The sequence below is a fragment of the Pleurodeles waltl genome, chromosome 2_1 (genome assembly GCF_031143425.1).
Source record: "Pleurodeles waltl isolate 20211129_DDA chromosome 2_1, aPleWal1.hap1.20221129, whole genome shotgun sequence".
Classification (NCBI taxonomy): Eukaryota; Metazoa; Chordata; class Amphibia; order Caudata; family Salamandridae; genus Pleurodeles; species Pleurodeles waltl.
The window spans coordinates 379,339,877-379,366,345 of record NC_090438.1 but is presented as its reverse complement, the minus strand read 5'-3'; the positions used below and the strand labels follow the sequence as shown (position 1 = coordinate 379,366,345).

Sequence of the window (26,469 nt, the reverse complement as noted above, 5' to 3'; positions counted from 1 at the left end):
TGGATCTGGATGTCTGATCTGTTGGTTGTGTTGTGTTAACAGATCCGGCCTGTTGGGCAATTTGATGTGGGGTACTACTGATAGGTCTAGCAGTGTTGTGTACCAGGGTTGCCTTGCCCAAGTTGGTGCTATTAAAATGAGTTTGAGTTTGTTTTGACTCAATTTGTTTACCAGATAAGGAAGGAGAGGGAGAGGAGGAAAAGCGTAGGCAAATATCCCTGACCAGTTCATCCATAGGGCATTGCCTTGGGACTGCCTGTGTGGGTATCTGGATGCGAAGTTTTGGCATTTTGCGTTCTCTCTTGTTGCAAACAAGTCTATTTGAGGTGTTCCCCAGAGTCTGAAGTAAGTGTTTAGAATTTGGGGGTGAATTTCCCATTTGTGGACCTGTTGGTGTTCTCGAGAGAGATTGTCTGCAAGTTGATTCTGGATCCCTGGAATAAACTGCGCTATTAGGCGAATGTGGTTGTGAATTGCCCATCGCCATATCTTCTGTGCTAGAAGGCTCAACTGCGTTGAGTGTGTCCCCCCCTGTTTGTTTAGATAATACATTGTTGTCATGTTGTCTGTTTTGACAAGAATGTATTTGTGAGTTATAATTGGTTGGAAAGCCCTTAATGCTTGAAAAACTGCTAGCATTTCTAGGTGATTTATATGCAGTTTTGTTTGATGTACTTTCCATTGTCCTTGTATGCTGTGTTGATCGAGGTGTGCTCCCCACCCTGTCATGGAAGCATCTGTTGTTATTACGCATTGTGGCACTGGGTCTTGGAATGGCCGCCCTTTGTTTAAATTTATACTGTTCCACCATAGAAGCGAGAGGTAAGTTTGGCGGTCTATTAACACCAGATCTAGAAGGTGACCCTGTGCTTGTGACCATTGTGATGCTAGGCACTGTTGTAAGGGCCTCATGTGTAGTCTTGCGTTCGGGACAATGGCTATGCATGAAGACATCATGCCTAGGAGTTGTAATATCATCTTTGCTTGTATTGTTTGTGTTGGATACATGCGTTGTATGATCTTGTTGAAATTTTGAATTCTTTGTGGACTTGGAGTGGCTACTCCTTTTGTTGTGTCTATTATGCCTCCCAGGTATTGTTGTACTTTGCAAGGCAAAATGTTGGATTTTGCAAAGTTGACGGTGAACCCTAGTTTGTAAAGGGTTTGTATGATTTGATTTGTGTGTTGTAAGCACTTTGTTAGTGAATTGGTTTTGATTAGCCAGTCGTCTAGATACGGGAATACATGTATTTGCTGCCTTCTGATGTGTGCAGCCACTACTGCTAGACATTTTGTAAAGACTCTTGGTGCGGTTGTTAAACCAAAAGGCAATACTTTGAATTGGTAATGTATTCCTTTGAATACGAACCGTAGGTATTTCCTGTGCGACGGATGTATTGGTATATGGAAATACCCGTCTTTGAGGTCTAAGGTTGTCATGTAGTCCTGTAGTTTTAGCAATGGTAACACTTCTTGTAGCGTGACCATGTGAAAGTGGTCTGATTTGATGTAGGTGTTTAGTATTCTGAGGTCTAGGATTGGTCTCAGTGTTTTGTCCTTTTTTGGTATTAAGAAGTACAGTGAATAGACTCCTGTGTTTGTTTGTGTGTTTGGTACTAATTCGATTGCATTCTTTTGCAATAGTGCTTGAACTTCTATTTCCAGGAGTTCGGAATGTTGTTTTGATAAATTCTGTGCTTTTGGTGGTATGTTTGGAGGGAATTGTAGGAATTCTATGCAATAACCATGTTGGATAATTGCTAAGACCCAAGTGTCTGTAGTTATTTCCTCCCATGCTTTGTAATAATGACCTATTCTTCCCCCCACTGGTGTTGTGTGGAGGGGGTGAGTGACATCTGAGTCACTGCTTGGTTGTAGGGGTTTTTGGGCTTTGAAATTTTCCTCTATTCCTAGGGAATTGCCCTCCTCTGTATTGGCCCCGAAAGCCTCCCCTGTACTGTCCCTGGTAGCTGGACGGTGTTGCCTGCGAGGTGCTGGCTTGTGTGGCCTGACCCCGAAACCCTCCTCTAAAGGGTGTCTTGCGGAAGGTGCTGTAGGTTCCTCTGCTCTGCGGGGAGTAGAGCGCGCCCATGGCTTTAGCAGTGTCAGTGTCTTTTTTAAGTTTTTCGATTGCCGTGTCCACTTCTGGTCCGAACAGTTGTTTTTCGTTGAATGGCATATTGAGCACTGCCTGCTGTATCTCTGGTTTGAACCCAGACGTTCTTAGCCATGCGTGCCTTCTAATGGTCACAGATGTATTAATTGTTCTTGCAGCTGTCTCTGCTGCGTCCATAGAAGAACGTATCTGGTTATTTGATATGTTCTGCCCTTCCTCAACCACCTGCTTTGCCCTCTTTTGTAGTTCCTTGGGAAGATGCTCGATGAGGTGTTGCATCTCATCCCAATGGGCTCTGTCATAGCGCGCAAGTAGTGCTTGAGAGTTAGCGATGCGCCACTGGTTTGCAGCTTGTACTGCAACTCTTTTCCCAGCTGCATCGAACTTGCGGCTCTCTTTATCTGGGGGTGGTGCATCCCCAGATGTGTGGGAGTTGGCTCTTTTCCGAGCTGCTCCTACTACGACGGAATCTGGTGGCAGCTGTGTGGTGATGAAAACAGGGTCCGTAGGAGGTGCCTTATACTTCTTTTCCACCCTTGGCGTTATTGCCCTACTTTTGACCGGCTCCTTGAATATTTCCTTTGCGTGCCGAAGCATACCTGGCAGCATAGGCAGGCTTTGGTAGGAGCTGTGGGTGGAGGAGAGGGTGTTGAATAAAAAGTCATCCTCGACTTGTTCTGAGTGGAGGTTTACGTTGTGGAATTGTGCTGCTCTAGCCACCACTTGAGAGTATGCTGAGCTGTCTTCTGGTGGTGAGGGCTTTGTTGGGTATGCCTTCGGACTGTTGTCCGACACCGGGGCGTCATATAAGTCCCAAGCGTCTTGATCCTGGTCACCTTGGCTCATGGTGGTGTGAGCCGGGGAATGTGACGGAGTTTGCGCTGGTGAGACGTTAATTACAGGTGGAGGAGAGGGTGGCGGAGTCACCTTTTTCACCATTTTGGTTTGTGGCGCCTGGTCTGTTTGAAACTCCAGTCTCCTTTTTCTCCTAATAGGGGGAAGGGTGCTTATTCTTCCCGTTCCCTGCTGTATGAAAATACGTTTTTGCGTATGGTCCACTTCGGTGGACTGCAGCTCTTCCTCAAACCTATGCTTTCGCAGCTGAGAGGACAGTGATTGTTCCTCTGTATAAGAGCCTGGACCTGGGTCGGTTACGGGTTGTTTCGGCACCGAAACCCTGCCTGTATCTCTTTTCGGCTCCGAGGTGGCTTTTTTCTTTTTTGGCCTCGAAACCTCTCGGCGTCGATCTTCGTCGGTGCCGCTGTCTCGGCGTCGAGCCGCTTCTACACCGCTATCTCGGTGTCGTTGCTTTTCTCCAGCACTTTCTCGATCCCGAGAAGGCTGCGTGCCGGTGTCTCGACCGGAGTCGGACGATCTCGGCACTGTTTTGGCCTTTTTCGGTGCCGATGGTCGGTCACCGAATTGATGGGTGGAGCCATGGCCTGGTGGCAGTGGCGTCCCCTGGGCCTTGTCACTTTTCTTCTGTGTTGTTTTCGACGTCTTACTCACGGTTCTTTGATCGTCAAATTCCTCGGAGTCCGATTCGTGGATCGAAAAGGTTTCTTCTTTCTCTTGTTCCTCGAACTCTCGGTGTGCTGTTGGCGTGGACGCCATCTGAAGTCTCCTGGCTCGACGGTCACGGAGTGTCTTTCGGGACCGGAACGCACGACAGGCCTCGCAAGTCTCTTCACTGTGCTCAGGCGACAGGCACAGGTTACAGACCAAATGTTGGTCTGTATACGGGTATTTGTTGTGGCATTTGGGACAAAAACGGAACGGGGTCCGTTCCATCGACGTTGTTCGACACGCGGTCGGGCCGACCAGGCCCCGACGGGGGATCGAAACTACCCCGAAGGGCACCGGAGCGCGTCGATCTTCGATGCGGTGTTGACTCGAACTACGCCGATCCCGAACGCAACAATACCGACGAAAATCTTCCGATACTAACTAACTTTCCGTTCCGAAACTCGGAGCGACAGGAACACGTCCGAACCCGATGGCGGAAAGAAAACAATCGAAGATGGAGTCGACGCCCATGCGCAATGGAGACAAAAGGAGGAGTCACTCGGTCCCGTGACTCGAAAGACTTCTTCGAAGAAAAACAACTTGTAACACTCCGACCCAACACCAGATGGCGAGCTATGCAGAACATGTGTATATACAGCGACAGATGCCATCGAACACTAGGTTTAAAGGGAGCAGAACATGCCTTAATGCTTTGGAACAAAGGCAATTGTGTTAAAAAAGAAAAACAAATATACCATTACAGATGGTTTACATGCATAGCATCAGTTAGGCAGATGCCTTTGTCAATATGACAAACTGCAAGTAGCAGTTCTCTATTAGAGGAACTTTAGCTAGACAAAGTAAAATTACAAAGTGAATGTTTAGACAGGGATGAGAAAACAACATTGTAATAAAATAGAAAGACAGGTTGAGAGAAAGCCTTCACGACTCTGCCTCCCAATGTGATCATACGGATGGAGGTTTACATTAAGATTCTGCCTATTCCTGCAAGTAGCTGCTAACTGGAAAGGTACAGGGAAAATGGATGCTCATCAGCATTGAGTGCAACAGTTGAACTTCCATACAGGACAACAGCTGCAAGGAAGCTAAGAATATTTCAAGACAAGTACTAGTCTACTGCTGCCTTCCTTCATCCTCTATTTAACCTTCGTTCTCACAAAGCATCAGCTCCTTTAAAGAGGTAGCCGTTTGCAAATCAGTAATAAGGGTTATGTTAGCCCACTTTCTATTGAAAGTCGGGAGCTGGTAGTTAAAGCAAGCATCAGGGAGCAGAAAACTGTTTGGCAGACAACAACCAGACAGACATCTTTTGAGATGTGCTGAGATCACAAGCAATGCCTTCTTACGTTTCTCTGGATTGTGTCCACCGCTTCGCTTCTCGGATCTGGGAAGGTTGAATTGTAGCTGTCAATGGCGTTCTTAAAGCTGCTCTGAAAGCTATTTTTAATCTGTAGGAGAAATATTGAGAAGACACAGAACATAATTCAGATTAGTATACCTTTATGTACTACTGATCTTGCGTCACCGTATTAGCACAAGGACTTCATCTTTAATGCACTACTTTCTTTAGTTCATATGTTAATACACAGACGCGATACGTCTGACCAAGTCCTACATATAGAAGAGTCTTGCTCTGTCAATGAATACCTAAATTACTTGCATTGTTTTCCAAGAAGTCAGGTTACTTTAACATGTGGATAAGTTTCACAATCTAGAACATCAGATTGTATGACTGCATAGACAGACATTTATTAACAGTGACAGTGATTAGAAGCATTCATGGCTCGCCCTCAACGGCAATGTCATTAGTGAACTAAGAGGCAAGTCAGTAGTCAAGTAAACGCTAAGTGTGGCTTAGCTTCTTACTACAGATGAGCAACACTAGACTACTAAATCAAAAATAAGAAGAGCCTGTGGAGCGCGCATCCTGAACTCAAGTATTTAAAAGTGCGTTCAGAAGCAACAAAGAAACAGGAGGCTCCGAAAAATATAGTATTTGCCTATGGCCACACAATTTGGACAATCAGAAAAACACGGATCGATTCCAGGTCATACGGTTTCACATTCTGAAAATTTGCCAGATCGGTATCTCTGTCCTGCTTACATGAAAGGTCACTGTATTTTCTATCATTCTTTGCTGACAGCGGGAAAAACTGACAAGAGACCCAATTCAGGCCCCGCAGACCCAACTGCTGTCACTCCCCAAAGACACCCAGAAGCTCTGCCCCTTGACAACCTAACATCATTTTACATCCCTAGTGGATTCTGTCAAAACTTTTCACAAAGGAAAACGCAATCCCCAAAACTAAAGCTGATAACTTTAATAAAATATCACCTTTTGTCCTAACACAGCAGTTTCTCATTTTTGGTATAAAAACACTAGTGTCATTGAGTCACTTAGAACAGAAAAAGACTGTAGGTGGTACATCCTTCTACGTCCAAGCAGCCAAACTATGGAATTCATTACCCCCAACTATAAGAGCCACAGATAACTTCTACTCAAGAGTTGGCTCTTTCCTTGAAAACCACCTTTTTCAAACAACTATGAACTGCATATGCCTATGTGGATAAATATTTTTTTCAGATTATATGTATATTTCTATTTATTTATAGTTTCTTTGGAAAATATGTATTGCTACTGTCATAACAATAAAATATACACACACTCTTTAAACCTGTCTAAGTATTTTTTACCCATGATTCTAATTATGTATTGTATGTGCATATGTGTGTGTATTCATGTGTGTGCGTGTGTATATATACATATATATATATATATATATATATATATATATATATATATATATATATATATATCTGTGTATGTATGTGTATATGTTGTTTCTGTGCTTGGCATGTTCGTGGATCATTGCATGGCTCCTGGTTGTGGGTTGTTATACTAGATATCTATGAATTCCAGCTCTCATCTTATCACATTTATCTACTCATCACTCTTATGTCATGTCTCTATCAAACTATCCTCCATTCTCACTCTGACTCATCCCAAATCCCTTCTACTACTTTCATCTCCTAAATATCTCTGCCTAACCTCTTCCCTCCACCTCTAACTCACCAAACCTCACTCTACCTCTGTGACCTCCCACACAACCCTACTAAATTCTCCTGCATTCATCTCACCCTGCTACTATGCTCTCCCTAACCCTTCCACATACTCTTCCCCTTCGCCCCCCTTTATTCATCCCTAGCCTTTGGGTTGAGTAAATGAAGGATATACTCCCAATTAACACTTCTGGATTTCTTTCCTCCTCCACCCCCCCATTACTCCAGTCAATCTAACTAACAAACTCTCATATCCGCGGCTCAAATTAACTCATAATAATACTAAAACTGTACTCATTATTAAACGATACTAATCCATCACTAATTCTTGTTGGGTTCCGGAGTAGCGTGCTACTCATCGAAAAGCGCTTCAACGCCTCGTCAGGGGTAGTAAGCGCTATATAAATACGATTACAATACAATACAATACAATTTTCATCAGGGACTTCAGTACACCGCTCCACCAAGGAACAGAATCACCTTTATCTGCCCATATATCACCATCTCTGTCCATGGACACCAGAAATTTACCAAGAACTGTAGCCACGGTATGGCAAGCATTATACAAGGGTTGGGCACCATTTATGCAGCTGGTTCGCATTACGCCCCTGGGGGGCGCTTGTGGTGTGCCAGACTATATCATGCTGACCTCCCGGGTTGCACTCGCTTAGTGGTTACATGTACTGCTGTGGGTCCTGCGGCCACGGTCACATCAAAGCAGGAGCAAAATAGTAGAGTGTCAGATGAACATGTGCAATGTAAGTTTGTGTTGTGCAAGCTTGTTACTGCCGGCCACCGTCACAGAGACTACGGTCACTGGCGGGGAGTAAACTACCTTTAAAGGCCAGCTGCTGCGCTGTGTGCATCTTCATTTCCAGTTCTTTAAAAGGGCCGGTACTCCCTGGTACTGAGTACCAGCTCTTCTCAGTTTTTCCCCCAATCATACTGTAAATTCTCCTTGGGCAAGTGGAGTACCCGTACTCCTAGCGCAGAGGTCTTTTTGATGCCGGGACCCCCTCTCAAAGATTTTTAGGTGAAAGGACCGCCTCCTGCAAACATTTCCAGAACCTGGTACTCATCATAAACAATAATAAATGTCCCCATTTCCCACAGTAAATCATTTTAATGGTGAGGAAATAATATTAAACAGTATTTAGCAAACCAAAGGTCAGTGAATATGGGTGCAAGGCTTCTTGCTACACTGCTCTACGCCAATATAAAAGGGCAGGAATTACCTTATTTATGAAATACAGTGCATTTCTATCCTTTCCCCCTGCGCTGACGCCAACGTAGGCAGGATTTCTTTGTGCAGAAAGGGGCACAAAAACAATCCAGAGAGGCAGTGTACCTTTTCTATATAGCAACACACATGGAAAGAGGAAAAACTAGGAGAAATTAAAACATTTCTCCTGCTCTGGGGACTGCTCTAGTTTACATGATTTTGTAAATCTGGGGCAGCGTCAAAATCCATGGGTGTTGCATAGGAGCACCCACCGCAATGACCATGGAACACCTCCATGACGCAAAGTAAAGCAACGCAGCGGCTTGTGCTGCTTTGCCTTACTTCATATCTATGAGGCCATACAAAGCCATGCAGGGTGGCTTTGCGGCACCTCATACATATGAATGAGAGGCTTGTGCCGCTCTAGTGTGAAAAGAATTGATGCTTCAGCAGCGCAAGCCTCTCATAAATAAACTCCAAAATATTCTAAGTTGTTTTGAGTCTTTCACCGTCAGGTAGCTACATATAAATTAACAGTCAGCTTAAATGAAAAATAAATAAAAGAAAATTGTTACTCATTTGGACATGCACAGTAGTGCATTATGAAACCTCTATTAGTTAATGCACCACAGAGTTCTGTGTGTAACCAGAAAGCGACAGAATTAAATCCTGGTTGGTGCAGTTGAGAATAGTGACGTGTATTTTTAGTGCCACAAAGTCACAGCCTGTGACAGAAAGCATTGTGAATATATAAGATAGTAGATTTTAGTAATACCAGAGCATATGTAATACCTTTTTTTAAAATAGCTGTCCCTTCAACACCTCCAGGTGAAGTAAGTGCTGTGTATCTACAATTAAAAGCACACACACTTCTTAACTCTTTGCACTCCCCTTAAAAAGAATAAATGTTTGTCATTGCAAAGCTTTGTGATTCCACCACCTCCCAAGCATCCTTTACAGTCACAGATTACTCTTTACATTTTCAGATCAGCTTGTAGAGCACATCTGCATTTCATTCAGGAAGCTCGGACACTGGTATGAAGGCCTCCACAACACTGGAGACTCAATAAATCAAAGTTCACCTGAGCCATTTTAACAATAGGCTGGGGGAATGGGTGACCCCCTTTTCAGGACTCCACGGCCCCCCCTGGGGGTCGCGACCCCCAGACTGAAGACCTCTGTCCTACTGGCAGAAGGGCTCAGACAAAAGCTCATGAAAATGATCCTTTCAGATGGACAATGTCTATGTGCTGCTCTGACAGAATGGCCAGTGTATCAGGGACGCAACTAGACAAACTACGGAGGGGGTGGGGGCTAGCACGTAGATTAGTGGAGGCAGATCCATTATAAGAGCTGAATCAAAATTACTTGTGGGGGGGGACCCTTTGCTTTTCCGATGCAGCACATGAAACACAGAGGACCTAATTTAGAACTCGTGGATGGGTTACTCTGTCTTAACGGTGATGGCCATCCCTCTGTGTGACTGAATGCAACAGCCTCTGCATCCTGAGAAACTTGAGCATCTGGAATGTCTAACTAAAACTAAAACTAGATTCTTTGTGTGGAATCAAAGACTAGCCATCTCCCATGGCTCTTCAGGACGACACATTGTGCTCGACAACCTCTAGACACAATTGTTTCCACACCAAACCTCAGTGACTGGACAGTAAATCTTCCCATCATCTGGAGGAACCACCAACTCATTTCCTTCAATATTATCCTGGCCACCATTATCACTTTTACAATATCAAAGAGCAACAATACCTTCTGCAGACTAGCTCAACTTCATCACATTCACCTCTCATCTCACTTAATCCCGGACATCGTAATTGCATTACAAAAGAGAAGGCTATAACAGAAGCCACTCAAGTTCTCTATTTCCTGAAAAACAGACCAAAGATACTTTTGGTCAATACAGATGTGAAAAAATGGAAACGAATGAAAGCAAAATGGAATTGAAGAAGTCAAATGACTGTAATGACAATACCCCAACCTAGCATTCCCAATATCACCCTACCCCAATAACTTTGTGTTGCGCTTGCAGACCTTGTCATGATAACTGATTTCCTAGAACATTGCCTCAGACATAAGTCATGCAGTAACCTCCATCATCAATCCACAAAGCAAAATAATCTGTGCTGGTGGACAACTCCTCCTCCCCCCCTCAGTTCTAGAACACCTCAATACCAGTCACCCAGATATCTCCTACATCAGACCCTTGTGCACTTCTAGAGGACATCAAACCTTCAACTAACACGCCTAACCAGGCCTGTACTATTACTCCTAAACTCAGACATCTTCCTCTCAATTCCTCGTGCACAAAGCCAGTACCAAAGCTGAACCTTAATCTAGTTGATTTAGCCAGCTACTGATCAAACTTGAATAGCGTAGTGCACTCCTGTGAAAACTAAAAGAAAGAGCTGCTTTTGCTTAAATGTCCAACATCCTCTCTCTCTAATGGTCACACTGACATACATTCTGGCAGTATATCACAATACGCTCCAACCTAATATAGGGCTATGAGATTGTAGCATGTAAGTAACTGTAGGAAGTTGGCTCTGTATGTGCTATTTCAAAGTAAGGAATAGCATGCACAGAGTCCAAGGGTTCCCCTTAGAGGTAAAATAGTGGTAAAAATAGATAATACTAATGCTCTATTTTGTGGTAGTGTGGTCGAGCAGTAGGCTTATCCAAGGAGTAGTGTTAAGCATTTGTTGTACATACACATAGACAATAAATGAGGTACACACACTCAGAGACAAATCCAGCCAATAGGTTTTTATATAGAAAAATATCTTTTCTTAGTTTATTTTAAGAACCACAGGTTCAAATTCTACATGTAATAGCTCATTCGAAAGGTATTGCAGGTAAGTACTTTAGGAACTTCAAATCATCAAAATTGCATGTATACTTTTCAAGTTATTCACAAATAGCTGTTTTAAAAGTGGACACTTAGTGCAATTTTCACAGTTCCTAGGGGAGGTAAGTATTTGTTAGTTTTACCAGGTAAGTAAGACACTTACAGGGTTCAGTTCTTGGTCCAAGGTAGCCCACCGTTGGGGGTTCAGAGCAACCCCAAAGTCACCACACCAGCAGCTCAGGGCCGGTCAGGTGCAGAGTTCAAAGTGGTGCCCAAAACACATAGGCTAGAATGGAGAGAAGGGGGTGCCCCGGTTCCGGTCTGCTTGCAGGTAAGTACCCGCGTCTTCGGAGGGCAGACCAGGGGGGTTTTGTAGGGCACCGGGGGGGACACAAGCCCACACAGAAATTTCACCCTCAGCAGCGCGGGGGCGGCCGGGTGCAGTGTAGAAACAAGCGTCGGGTTTGTAATGGAAGTCAATGGGAGATCTAGGGATCTCTTCAGCGCTGCAGGCAGGCAAGGGGGGGGTTCCTCGGGGAAACCTCCACTTGGGCAAGGGAGAGGGACTCCTGGGGGTCACTCCTCCAGTGAAAGTCCGGTCCTTCAGGTCCTGGGGGCTGCGGGTGCAGGGTCTCTCCCAGGTGTCGGGACTTTGGATTCAAAGAGTCGCGGTCAGGGGAAGCCTCGGGATTCCCTCTGCAGGCGGCGCTGTGGGGGCTCAGGGGGGACAGGTTTTTGTACTCACAGTCTTAGAGTAGTCCTGGGGTCCCTCCTGAGGTGTTGGATCGCCACCAGCCGAGTCGGGGTCGCCGGGTGCAGTGTTGCAAGTCTCACGCCTTTTGCGGGGAGCTTGCAGGGTTCTTTAAAGCTGCTGGAAACAAAGTTGCAGCCTTTCTTGGAGCAGGTCCGCTGTCCTCGGGAGTTTCTTGTCTTTTCGAAGCAGGGGCAGTCCTCAGAGGATGTCGAGGTCGCTGGTCCCTTTGGAAGGCGTCGCTGGAGCAGGATCTTTGGAAGGCAGGAGACAGGCCGGTGAGTTTCTGGAGCCAAGGCAGTAGTCGTCTTCTGGTCTTCCTCTGCAGGGGTTTTCAGCTAGGCAGTCCTTCTTCTTGTAGTTGCAGGAATCTAATCTTCTAGGGTTCAGGGTAGCCCTTAAATACTAAATTTAAGGGCGTGTTTAGGTCTGGGGGGTTAGTAGCCAATGGCTACTAGCCCTGAGGGTGGGTACACCCTCTTTGTGCCTCCTCCCAAGGGGAGGGGGTCACAATCCTAACCCTATTGGGGGAATCCTCCATCTGCAAGATGGAGGATTTCTAAAAGTCAGAGTCACCTCAGCTCAGGACACCTTAGGGGCTGTCCTGACTGGCCAGTGACTCCTCCTTGTTGCTTTCTTTGTTCCCTCCAGCCTTGCCGCCAAAAGTGGGGGCCGTGGCCGGAGGGGGCGGGCAACTCCACTAAGCTGGAGTGCCCTGCTGGGCTGTGACAAAGGGGTGAGCCTTTGAGGCTCACCGCCAGGTGTTACAGCTCCTGCCTGGGGGAGGTGTTAGCATCTCCACCCAGTGCAGGCTTTGTTACTGGCCTCAGAGTGACAAAGGCACTCTCCCCATGGGGCCAGCAACATGTCTCTGGTGTGGTAGGCTGCTGGAACTAGTCAGCCTACACAGACAGTCGGTTAAGTTTCAGGGGGCACCTCTAAGGTGCCCTATGTGGTGTATTTTACAATAAAATGTACACTGGCATCAGTGTGCATTTATTGTGCTGAGAAGTTTGATACCAAACTTCCCAGTTTTCAGTGTAGCCATTATGGTGCTGTGGAGTTCGTGTTTGACAGACTCCCAGACCATATACTCTTATGGCTACCCTGCACTTACAATGTCTAAGGTTTTGTTTAGACACTGTAGGGGTACCAGGCTCATGCACTGGTACCCTCACCTATGGTATAGTGCACCCTGCCTTAGGGCTGTAAGGCCTGCTAGAGGGGTGTCTTACCTATACTGCATAGGCAGTGAGAGGCTGGCATGGCACCCTGAGGGGAGTGCCATGTCGACTTACTCGTTTTGTCCTCACTAGCACACACAAGCTGGCAAGCAGTGTGTCTGTGCTGAGTGAGAGGTCTCCAGGGTGGCATAAGACATGCTGCAGCCCTTAGAGACCTTCCTTGGCATCAGGGCCCTTGGTACTAGAAGTACCAGTTACAAGGGACTTATCTGGATGCCAGGGTCTGCCAATTGTGGATACAAAAGTACAGGTTAGGGAAAGAACACTGGTGCTGGGGCCTGGTTAGCAGGCCTCAGCACACTTTCAATTGTAAACATAGCATCAGCAAAGGCAAAAAGTCAGGGGGCAACCATGCCAAGGAGGCATTTCCTTACACAACCCCCCCCCAAACGAAAGAGGATGAGACTAACCTTTCCCAAGAGAGTCTTCATTTTCTAAGTGGAAGAACCTGGAAAGGCCATCTGCATTGGCATGGGCAGTCCCAGGTCTGTGTTCCACTATAAAGTCCATTCCCTGTAGGGAGATGGACCACCTCAACAGTTTAGGATTTTCACCTTTCATTTGCATCAGCCATTTGAGAGGTCTGTGGTCAGTTTGAACTAGGAAGTGAGTCCCAAAGAGGTATGGTCTCAGCTTCTTCAGGGACCAAACCACAGCAAAGGCCTCCCTCTCAATGGCACTCCAACGCTGCTCCCTGGGGAGTAACCTCCTGCTAATGAAAGCAACAGGCTGGTCAAGGCCATCATCATTTGTTTGGGACAAAACTGCCCCTATCCCATGTTCAGAGGCATCTGTCTGCACAATGAACTGCTTAGAATAATCTGGAGCTTTTAGAACTGGTGCTGAGCACATTGCTTGTTTCAGGGTGTCAAAGGCCTGTTGGCATTCCACAGTCCAGTTCACTTTCTTGGGCATTTTCTTGGAGGTGAGTTCAGTGAGGGCTGTCACAATGGATCCATATCCCTTCACAAACCTCCTGTAGTACCCAGTCAAGCCAAGGAATGCCCTGACTTGAGTCTGGGTTTTTGGAGCTACCCAGTCCAGAATGGTCTGGATCTTGGGTTGGAGTGGCTGAACTTGGCCTCCACCTACAAGGTGGCCCAAGTAAACCACAGTTCCCTGCCCTATCTGGCATTTGGATGCCTTGATAGAGAGGCCTGCAGATTGCAGAGCCTTCAAAACCTTCTTCAGGTGGACCAGGTGATCCTGCCAGGTGGAGCTAAAGACAGCAATATCATCAAGATAAGCTGTGCTAAAGGACTCCAAGCCAGCAAGGACTTGATTCACCAACCTTTGGAAGGTGGCAGGGGCATTCTTTAAACCAAAGGGCATAACAGTAAACTGATAATGCCCATCAGGTGTGGAGAATGCTGTCTTTTCTTTTGCTCCAGGTGCCATCTTGATTTGCCAGTACCCTGCTGTCAAGTCAAAGGTACTCAGAAATTTGGCAGCACCTAGTTTATCAATGAGCTCATCAGCTCTTGGAATTGGATGGGCATCTGTCTTGGTGACAGAATTGAGCCCTCTGTAGTCCACACAAAACCTCATCTCTTTCTTTCCATCTTTGGTGTGAGGTTTGGGGACTAAGACCACTGGGCTAGCCCAGGGGCTGTCAGAGCGCTCAATCACTCCCAATTCCAGCATCTTGTGGACTTCCACCTTGATGCTTTCCTTAACATGGTCAGACTGTCTGAAGATTTTGTTCTTGACAGGCATGCTGTCTCCTGTGTCCACATCATGGGTACACAGGTGTGTCTGACCAGGGGTTAGGGAGAAAAGCTCAGGAAACTGTTGTAGGACTCTCCTACAATCAGCCTGCTGTTGGCCAGAGAGGGTGTCTGAGTAGATCACTCCATCTACTGTGCCATCTTTTGGGTCTGATGACAGAAGATCAGGGAGAGGTTCACTCTCTGCCTCCTGATCCTCATCTGTTACCATCAACAGATTCACATCAGCCCTGTCATGGAAGAGCTTAAGGCGGTTCACATGGATCACCCTCTTGGGGCTCCTGCTTGTGCCCAGGTCCACCAGGTAGGTGACCTGACTCTTCCTTTCTAGTACTGGGTAAGGGCCACTCCATTTGTCCTGGAGTGCCCTGGGAGCCACAGGCTCCAGAACCCAGACTTTCTGCCCTGGTTGGAACTCAACCAGTGCAGCCTTTTGGTCATACCAAAACTTCTGGAGCTGTTGGCTGGCCTCAAGGTTTTTGGTTGCCTTTTCCATGTACTCTGCCATTCTAGAGCGAAGGCCAAGTACATAGTCCACTATGTCCTGTTTAGGCTCATGGAGAGGTCTCTCCCAGCCTTCTTTAACAAGGGCAAGTGGTCCCCTTACAGGATGACCAAACAGAAGTTCAAAGGGTGAGAATCCTACTCCCTTCTGTGGCACCTCCCTGTAAGCGAAAAGCAGACATGGCAGGAGGACATCCCATCTCCTTTTGAGTTTTTCTGGGAGCCCCATGATCATGCCTTTTAATGTCTTGTTGAACCTCTCAACTAAGCCATTAGTTTGTGGATGGTAGGGTGTAGTGAATTTATAAGTCACTCCACACTCATTCCACATGTGCTTTAGGTATGCTGACATGAAGTTGGTACCTCTGTCAGACACCACCTCCTTAGGGAAACCCACTCTGGTAAAGATACCAATGAGGGCCTTGGCTACTGCAGGGGCAGTAGTCGACCTAAGGGGAATAGCTTCAGGATACCTGGTAGCATGATCCACTACTACCAGGATGTACATATTTCCTGAGGCTGTGGGAGGTTCCAGTGGACCAACTATGTCCACACCCACTCTTTCAAAGGGCACCCCCACCACTGGAAGTGGAATGAGGGGGGCCTTTGGATGCCCACCTGTCTTACCACTGGCTTGACAGGTGGGGCAGGAGAGGCAAAACTCCTTAACCATGTTGGACATATTGGGCCAGTAGAAGTGGTTGACTAACCTCTCCCACGTCTTGGTTTGTCCCAAATGTCCAGCAAGGGGAATGTCATGGGCCAATGTTAGGATGAACTCTCTGAACAGCTGAGGCACTACCACTCTCCTAGTGGCACCAGGTTTGGGGTCTCTGGCCTCAGTGTACAGGAGCCCATCTTCCCAATAGACCCTATGTGTTCCATTTTTCTTGCCTTTGGACTCTTCAGCAGCTTGCTGCCTAAGGCCTTCAAGAGAGGGACAGGTTTCTTGTCCCTTACACAGCTCTTCCCTTGAGGGTCCCCCTGGGCCTAAGAGCTCAACCTGATAAGGTTCAAGCTCCAAAGGCTCAGTTCCCTCAGAGGGCAGAACTTCTTCCTGAGAAGAGAGGTTCCCTTTCTTTTGCTGTGTTGCAGTTGGTTTCCCAACTGACTTTCCTGTTCTCTTGGTAGGCTGGGCCATTTTTCCAGACTCCAGCTCTACTTTTTCACCCTGTGCCTTGCACTGTGCTCTTGTTTTCACACACACCAGTTCAGGGATACCCAGCATTGCTGCATGGGTTTTTAGCTCTACCTCAGCCCATGCTGAGGACTCCAGGTCATTTCCAAGCAGACAGTCCACTGGGATATTTGAGGAGACCACCACCTGTTTCAGGCCATTGACCCCTCCCCATTCTAAAGTAACCATTGCCATGGGATGTACTTTTCTCTGATTGTCAGCGTTGGTGACTGTGTAAGTTTTTCCAGTCAGGTATTGGCCAGGGGAAACCAGTTTCTCTGTCACCATGGTGACACTGGCACCTGTATCCCTCAGGCCCTCTATTCTAGTCCCATTAATTAAGAGTTGCTGTCTGTATTTTTGCATGTTAGGCGGCCAGACAGCTAGTGTGGCTAAATCCACCCCACCCTCAGAAACTAGAGTAGCTTCAGTGTGGACCCTGATTTGCTCTGGGCACACTGTTGATCCCACTTGGAGACTAGCCATACCAGTGTTACCTGGATGGGAGTTTGGAGTGGAACCTTTCTTGGGACAGGCCTTGTCTCCAGTTTGGTGTCCATGCTGTTTACAGCTATGACACCAGGCCTTTTTGGGATCAAAGTTTTTACCCTTGTACCCATTGTTTTGTGAAGAGGCTCTGGGCCCACCCTCCTGTGCAGGTTTTTGGGGGCCTGTAGAAGACTCTTTACTATTTTTAGTTTTGGTTGTCTCATCACCCTTCTGCTGGGGAGTCTTTGTGACCCCTTTCTTTTGGTCACCCCCTGTTGAAGTCTTGGACACCCTTGTCTTGACCCAATGGTCCGCCTTCTTTCCCAATTCTTGGGGAGAAATTGGTCCTAGGTCTACCAGATGCTGATGCAGTTTATCATTGAAACAATTACTTAACAGGTGTTCTTTCACAAATAAATTGTACAGCCCATCATAATTACTTACACCACTGCCTTGAATCCAACCATCTAGTGTTTTCACTGAGTAGTCAACAAAGTCAACCCAGGTCTGGCTCGAGGATTTTTGAGCCCCCCTGAACCTAATCCTGTACTCCTCAGTGGAGAATCCAAAGCCCTCAATCAGGGTACCCTTCATGAGGTCATAAGATTCTGCATCTTGTCCAGAGAGTGTGAGGAGTCTATCCCTACACTTTCCTGTGAACATTTCCCAAAGGAGAGCACCCCAGTGAGATCTGTTCACTTTTCTGGTTACACAAGCCCTCTCAAAAGCTGTGAACCATTTGGCGATGTCATCACCATCTTCATATTTAGTTACAATCCCTTTGGGGATTTTCAACATGTCAGGAGAATCTCTGACCCTATTTATGTTGCTGCCACCATTGATGGGTCCTAGGCCCATCTCTTGTCTTTCCCTCTCTATGGCTAGGATCTGTCTTTCCAAAGCCAATCTTTTGGCCATCCTGGCTAACTGGATGTCCTCTTCACTGGAGTTATCCTCAGTGATTTCAGAGTTGTTGGTCCCTCCTGTGAGGGAACCAGCATCTCTGACTATTATTTGTGGAGTCAGGGCTTGAGAAGCCCTGCTCTCCCTAAGTAGGACTGGAGGGGGGGAATTTCCCTCCAAGTCACTATCTTCATCCTCTGAGTTGCCATCCTCAGAGGGGTTGGCCTTTTCAAACTCTGCCAAAAGCTCCTGGAGCTGTACTTTGGTAGGTTTGGGGCCCATTGCTATTTTCTTTAGTTTACAGAGTGACCTTAGCTCTCTCATCTGTAGATGGAGGTAAGGTGTGGTGTCGAGTTCCACCACATTCACATCTGTGCTAGACATTATGCTTCTAAAAGTTGGAATACTTTTTAAGAAACTAAAACTGGTTCTAGAATCTAATTCAAACTTTTAACAAACTTTTAAACTCTAAAAGAAATGCTAAACAGGATCTAACACAAGGCCCTAGCAGGTCTTTTAAGAATTTAGAAAACTTTTCAAATTGCAAAAATCAATTTCTAATGACAATTTTGGAATTTGTCGTGTGATCAGGTATTGGCTGAGTAGTCCAGCAAATGCAAAGTCTTGTACCCCACCGCTGATCCACCAATGTAGGAAGTTGGCTCTGTATGTGCTATTTCAAAGTAAGGAATAGCATGCACAGAGTCCAAGGGTTCCCCTTAGAGGTAAAATAGTGGTAAAAATAGATAATACTAATGCTCTATTTTGTGGTAGTGTGGTCGAGCAGTAGGCTTATCCAAGGAGTAGTGTTAAGCATTTGTTGTACATACACATAGACAATAAATGAGGTACACACACTCAGAGACAAATCCAGCCAATAGGTTTTTATATAGAAAAATATATTTTCTTAGTTTATTTTAAGAACCACAGGTTCAAATTCTACATGTAATAGCTCATTCGAAAGGTATTGCAGGTAAGTACTTTAGGAACTTCAAATCATCAAAATTGCATGTATACTTTTCAAGTTATTCACAAATAGCTGTTTTAAAAGTGGACACTTAGTGCAATTTTCACAGTTCCTAGGGGAGGTAAGTATTTGTTAGTTTTACCAGGTAAGTAAGACACTTACAGGGTTCAGTTCTTGGTCCAAGGTAGCCCACCGTTGGGGGTTCAGAGCAACCCCAAAGTCACCACACCAGCAGCTCAGGGCCGGTCAGGTGCAGAGTTCAAAGTGGTGCCCAAAACACATAGGCTAGAATGGAGAGAAGGGGGTGCCCCGGTTCCGGTCTGCTTGCAGGTAAGTACCCGCGTCTTCGGAGGGCAGACCAGGGGGGTTTTGTAGGGCACCGGGGGGGACACAAGCCCACACAGAAATTTCACCCTCAGCAGCGCGGGGGCGGCCGGGTGCAGTGTAGAAACAAGCGTCGGGTTTGTAATGGAAGTCAATGGGAGATCTAGGGATCTCTTCAGCGCTGCAGGCAGGCAAGGGGGGGGTTCCTCGGGGAAACCTCCACTTGGGCAAGGGAGAGGGACTCCTGGGGGTCACTCCTCCAGTGAAAGTCCGGTCCTTCAGGTCCTGGGGGCTGCGGGTGCAGGGTCTCTCCCAGGTGTCGGGACTTTGGATTCAAAGAGTCGCGGTCAGGGGAAGCCTCGGGATTCCCTCTGCAGGCGGCGCTGTGGGGGCTCAGGGGGGACAGGTTTTTGTACTCACAGTCTTAGAGTAGTCCTGGGGTCCCTCCTGAGGTGTTGGATCGCCACCAGCCGAGTCGGGGTCGCCGGGTGCAGTGTTGCAAGTCTCACGCCTTTTGCGGGGAGCTTGCAGGGTTCTTTAAAGCTGCTGGAAACAAAGTTGCAGCCTTTCTTGGAGCAGGTCCGCTGTCCTCGGGAGTTTCTTGTCTTTTCGAAGCAGGGGCAGTCCTCAGAGGATGTCGAGGTCGCTGGTCCCTTTGGAAGGCGTCGCTGGAGCAGGATCTTTGGAAGGCAGGAGACAGGCCGGTGAGTTTCTGGAGCCAAGGCAGTAGTCGTCTTCTGGTCTTCCTCTGCAGGGGTTTTCAGCTAGGCAGTCCTTCTTCTTGTAGTTGCAGGAATCTAATCTTCTAGGGTTCAGGGTAGCCCTTAAATACTAAATTTAAGGGCGTGTTTAGGTCTGGGGGGTTAGTAGCCAATGGCTACTAGCCCTGAGGGTGGGTACACCCTCTTTGTGCCTCCTCCCAAGGGGAGGGGGTCACAATCCTAACCCTATTGGGGGAATCCTCCATCTGCAAGATGGAGGATTTCTAAAAGTCAGAGTCACCTCAGCTCAGGACACCTTAGGGGCTGTCCTGACTGGCCAGTGACTCCTCCTTGTTGCTTTCTTTGTTCCCTCCAGCCTTGCCGCCAAAAGTGGGGGCCGTGGCCGGAGGGGGCGGGCAACTCCACTAAGCTGGAGTGCCCTGCTGGGCTGTGACAAAGGGGTGAGCCTTTGAGGCTCACCGCCAGGTGTTACAGCTCCTGCCTGGGGGAGGTGTTAGCATCTCCACCCAGTGCAGGCTTTGTTACTGGCCTCAGAGTGACAAAGGCACTCTCCCCATGGGGCCAGCAACATGTCTCTGGTGTGGTAGGCTGCTGGAACTAGTCAGCCTACACAGACAGTCGGTTAAGTTTCAGGGGGCACCTCTAAGGTGCCCTCTGTGGTGTATTTTACAATAAAATGTACACTGGCATCAGTGTGCATTTATTGTGCTGAGAAGTTTGATACCAAACTTCCCAGTTTTCAGTGTAGCCATTATGGTGCTGTGGAGTTCGTGTTTGACAGACTCCCAGACCATATACTCTTATGGCTACCCTGCACTTACAATGTCTAAGGTTTTGTTTAGACACTGTAGGGGTACCAGGCTCATGCACTGGTACCCTCACCTATGGTATAGTGCACCCTGCCTTAGGGCTGTAAGGCCTGCTAGAGGGGTGTCTTACCTATACTGCATAGGCAGTGAGAGGCTGGCATGGCACCCTGAGGGGAGTGCCATGTCGACTTACTCGTTTTGTCCTCACTAGCACACACAAGCTGGCAAGCAGTGTGTCTGTGCTGAGTGAGAGGTCTCCAGGGTGGCATAAGACATGCTGCAGCCCTTAGAGACCTTCCTTGGCATCAGGGCCCTTGGTACTAGAAGTACCAGTTACAAGGGACTTATCTGGATGCCAGGGTCTGCCAATTGTGGATACAAAAGTACAGGTTAGGGAAAGAACACTGGTGCTGGGGCCTGGTTAGCAGGCCTCAGCACACTTTCAATTGTAAACATAGCATCAGCAAAGGCAAAAAGTCAGGGGGCAACCATGCCAAGGAGGCATTTCCTTACAGTAACCATTTTAGACTAAACCTCATCCTTCTTTTCTGGCAGATAAATCACCATCTTGCGACCACCATACTCAGTGAATGTATTCCCCACTAACTCAGGAATGCTGCACAGTTCAATTATCTTGCAACTTCTCTTGAAAGATTACCTCAGCCCATTAACAGGCCTCATCAAGTCCTTTAGTCTAAACTATTATAGCTACAAATATGACATCCAGGTAACTCTCAATCTGGAAAAACTAGAGTGATCTGACATGACCACTGCCTATAAAGCCCTGGACCACTGAAGGCTAATAATCCATCAACTTATGTGAAACCAATTCTTACAGGTAGAAAATGGATGCACCATTCTGCTACTCATAAGACTACAAAAAAGCAGCAGCAAAGCAATTACTCCACCTCTGCCTCGGAGACCACTTTACTCCTGCTCTCAAAATAATTGGTCAGATGTTCCTCTGTCAAAACACTTCCCACAGAGGGATCTAAACAAAGAGCTTCAGTGATGCACACAGGCTAGAACACTGGCCTCAAAACTGGAATCTACGTCCCTACTTCCTTTCCTGCAGGAAGACACACTGATGAAACATTCTTCCCTGTCCACAGTGCAAATGTTAAAACTCACTCCCAGCAATGATTAGAAACATCCAAAACTACCTCAGATTCAGTGATGCAGCAAAGACCTAGTTATTCCGTAAAAGGTGACAGCCCTACTTCAAAGCAGTCCCAGATCCTGAGAATCCCACAAAGTTGAGTCAGTCGCCTATGCACTGGTGGTAGATATTCACATCTCACTCCTCTTGGCTCCATTCCAAGCTTAAATGCAACTGAAATATTGTTTGCATCACAGCTACCATCTGGTCCATCATGCCCCACACCAAAATGCCTCCTTTTATGGGAATATACAAAAAGTTTGTCTGTAACCATTGCCAACTAAAGGCCTTACTGATCTTTGCTTCATTCTTCATACATACAAGCTTCGTCACAGCAGGAGCACCAAGGAGTCCCCAGGGATGATATTACTACTCTTTCCATTCAGGTCACTCTATAAACCAACAGTGTTCCAACAAAGCACAACCACCTACATATCTTGCTACCCCTCCACAAAGAAGCACTTTGGGCCACAACACAAAGCAATTTGTCTATTATTTGTCAAACTGAACATAATTGAATGTGTGCTTCCTCAAACGTACGTCCATTTAGAAAGGTGAGGATAGATTAATTCAAAATAATGACCATGTGTAGGAAACTGCCCCTTGTTGCAGTTACCCCCGGTGTTTGCCCTCTATTGAAGCTGACTTGACAAAGTGTGCTGGGATCCTGCTAACCATAGCAATAAATCGATGTAAAAAACATATAGAAATCTAATGGGGAAAGCCTGTGGATATGGTTCTATTCACCGAAATTATGGCTACACGCTACATTTATATATAAAAACTACAGAGCATTACCACTGATTGAACTAAAGGAGCCAATACAACAAGAAATAATAGAAGACAAGAAAGGAATAGTACAGCAACTAACTTTAAGGACTAAGAGGAAATAAACAGAAGGATACAAGAAAGGAGTCTACAGGTATTTGACATGGGTGAAGGTCGGTGTGCTTGAGTTTTACACTCATTAGGTGAAAGATAATGGATGGAATTGCACTTATATATGCTTGCACATTAGGGATTGTATGGGTCAAATATCAAAATTAATAGAAGCACTACTATTCTTTATGGAGACAAATCATTAAAAAAAATTATGTCTTATGGGTGCACTATAACATGTCTGTTGCCCACAGTTTTTCATTGTATTAGATGGTAATGATCATTAATTATATCGGTATCCCACTTTTTGCACAAGAGGTGTTACATACTTTATGTCAACAATGTTACCATGATTTGAAAATGGATAGGCAATTTGTTATGTATATATAATTGCAGCCCTGACGAAGTCAAGGAGTACACCCCTGACGAAACATGTGTTGGCGGCAATTGGCAAGTGATGGCTGGAATACATGGCTGAAAACACAAGAATCAACTAATAAAGACTGACTTTGAAGTGGACATTTGTTGGATGTGTGCCTTATATTCATAAATGTTGTCATCAGTGATTTTGATCACTGAGTAGAAGGAGTTAGGGGTGATTTTCCTTCAAGTGCACCATCTGGGATACTGGACCAAGAATTAAATAAAATTATAACTGAGAACTGACAGGCAGCGCCATACACTCCTCACAATCACCCTCACAAGATGTTCCTGGAATTGAAAGCGATATTAGTCAGCTCTTTAGTCACCCTTCCCCTAAGGATATCTCAAAGGAGTTCACCAGATATTACATCTGACTTTACAGATCCCAATGTGCTATAAAAGAAGCTACAATTGCTACCTATCTGGAAAGAGTTACACTGGTATGCCTGGAACAACACAAAAGAAAGCCACTACTATGACCCACAACAACACTGTTAAGGGAAGCTATAAAACCGAGGCCTGATGAAAGGCTCCAGGTAGTGATGGCTTTACGCCTGAATTCCATAAGGAATATAGTGAATTTGTGCTCCCCTTCACCTCTTAAATATGTTTGAAGAAGCACAAGAAGTTTGAGCTACCCCGCTGACACTGTATAAGGCAGTCATATTCACATTACTTAGCTCTGGTAAACAACTGTCCATCTGCTTACCTTCCAGGCAACCATCACGGATAAATACAGATACGAAATTACTGGCAAAGATTACAGCTGTCAGGCATTCTCAATATATGGGGTGCATGGTGCTCATCGACCAAGCTGAATTTTTACCTGGCCGATCTAGGTCACATACCTAGAGAACTCTATTAGCACTCATACATCAAATTAGGTCTAGAGTAGGCCTTTGATTACCTGCTCTCACTGTGTGCAAACAATATCTTAAGGTACATAAGAGAACCGGAGCGCGATCTTACACCTTTTCTCAGGGAAATTGAGCTTAGCAAACTATCTAGTTTATGGATCAAATGGAATAAGTCTTAAATGGTCCCTTAATGATGGCCACAATTCAAGTCAGAATAGATTATCACTTACAGTGGTGTGAGGGACATTGGAGAGAAAGAGTTCGAAATAACTGCAGTCCAGTGATCCTCAAACTACAAGAGATGATTAATATGGGATGGCATTGCCACTGTCCACATTGATCAAAATGATAGTTCCTCCCAAAACTGCTGTATCTCTTTGTTAACCTCACAATGTTGGTGGCTAGCACATTTTGTTACAATATACACACTTTGTATCTAAATTAGTATGGGCAAAAAGCCACATCTGAGATGGAATATACCAATATGCCCATTTGGCTGATGTAGCTTCTCAATTCTGGATATGGAACAGTACTTTGAGGCTGTGCAAGCACATTTCTCACACTGATGGTACTCTCAGACGTTCCCAGTGCCACACAGCAACTGCGAGAAATACTCCATCTCCCCTATCAGCTAACCATAGCAGTAACCAGGCAAATAACTAGGCCTAGAGTGGAGGTGAACAGTGGCGTGCAGTGTGGTCATGGAAACACCTGGCCTTAAATAATAGCTCTAACATAGTTAATGCCCAGAGCAACCATCTGCAAGAAATCTCCAACGTCTATTAATGAAGGAGCACAAAGAATGTTCTCAATTTACAAGCCTGAGTCTGAAATGTGTGAGGAATCTATATTTGAATGGTACTATTTTGACATTATCCCACTTTAAGGAGCGGGGACATACCACTTGAATAGACATATTCCTATAATTCTAACTGTGAAATACTGTTTTAGACTCACATCCTACCTTTCAACAAAGCCAGTGACACAGATGGCGCTTTCCCAGCTCATTCAGACATAGAGACAAGGTCAAGCAATATCCCATATATAATATAATAATAGCTCATTGTAGGATAATAGGAATGGAAACTGCCAGGCATTCATGGGATGCAGACTAAGAGAGCCAGTTAACTAATGAGCAATGGAATTCATGTTCTCATAGACCAGGCAAATATCCCTCAACAATAAACCGGTATCTCTTTTTTTGTTGTTGCTTGAATTCCTTTGATCGAAAGTTTGTCAATAAACAATGTAACACATGACACAGCATCACAAGAGGAGAGCACAGTTGCGTATCAGGCAAATCCGTGAAAACACTTAAATGTGCCATCTAGGCACCACAGCCTTAAGATGCTATAAACAAGATATGAGTCAGCCAGTCTACAGTTGATTCATGTTAATGAGTCATATTGAAAACAAACAAAGAAAGAACAAAGGTCAGCAGCATCGTGGTACCATACACCTCCCATATCCCCGACGCCATAGCAGCACCGGACAGGCACATGGAAGTAGCCCTCAAGCACAGGGGAGAACATCCCATACCCACAATGTTAGCAAAGCCCCCTTAATTGCGGGGGTGTTTAATCAAAGAGTTGCAACACCTTTAGCTTTTAGGTGTGGGAAAGGGGGGCAGGAGGTGAACTCGAGGTCTATGAGATACTTAAGTAAGGGACACAAAATACTCAAAAACTTGGCAGCAGTATGGGCCAGATTATGCAAGAGTTGTTTATTTGCACTTACATGCCAGAGGCGCTGAAAACATAGAGCAATAGAGGGTGCTGTGGGCTTCTTCCAGACCAGGATTATGAGCCCCCAAGAAGCATGTCTATGAGAAGGTAGCCTCTTTATAGCCTTGTTACCCCCACTTTTGGCCTGTTTGTGAGTATATGTCAGGGTGTTTTCACTGTCTCACTGGGATGCTGCTAGCCAGGGCCCAGTGCTCATAGTGAAAACCCTATGTTGTCAGTATGTTTGTTATGTGTCACTGGGACCCTGCTAGTCAGGACCCCAGTGCTCATAAGTTTGTGGCCTATATGTATGTGTTCCCTGTGTGATGCCTAACTCTGCTAACCAGAACCTTGGTGGTTATGCTCTCTCTGCTTTCCAAATTTGTCACTAACAGGCTAGTGACTAAATTTACCAATTCACATTGGCATACTGGTACACCCATATAATTCCCTAGTATATGGTACTGAGGTACCCAGGGTATTGGGGTTCCAGGAGATCCCTATGTCTGCAGTATTTCTTTTGCCACCCATAGGGAGCTTTGACAATTCTTACACAGGCCTGCCACTGCAGCCTGCGTGAAATAACGTCCACGTTATTTCACAGCCATTTACCACTGCACTTAAGTAACTTATAAGTCACCTATATGTCTAACCTTCACCTGGTGAAGGTTGGTGCAAAGATACTTAGTGTGTGGGCACCCTGGCACTAACCAAGGTGCCCCCACATCGTCCAGGGCAAATTCCCCAGACTTTGTGAGTGCGGGGACACCATTACACGCGTGCACTGTACATAGGTCACTACCTATGTACAGAGTCACAATGCTAACTCCGAACACGGCCATGTAACATGTCTAAGATCATGGAATTGTCACCCCAATGCCATTCTGGCATTGGGGGGACAATTCCATGATCCCCCGGGTCTCTAGCACAGAACCCGGGTACTGCCAAACTGCCTTTCCGGGGTCTCCACTGCAGCTGCTGCCAACCCCTCAGAAAGGTTTCTGCCCTCCTGGGGTCCAGGTAGC

At 46.1% G+C, this 26,469-nt stretch overlaps 1 protein-coding gene across 1 annotated transcript in view; it reads right to left on the bottom strand.

Annotated features, from left to right (window-relative positions):
* TSPAN6 (tetraspanin 6) overlaps positions 1 to 26,469 on the bottom strand; it is a 151,729-nt gene that overhangs the window by 45,214 nt on the left and 80,046 nt on the right. The window contains exon 4 of the mRNA XM_069212805.1: positions 4,990 to 5,091. Coding sequence (XP_069068906.1) covers positions 4,990 to 5,091 — 102 coding nt within the window. The remainder of the gene's footprint in view (positions 1 to 4,989; positions 5,092 to 26,469) is intronic.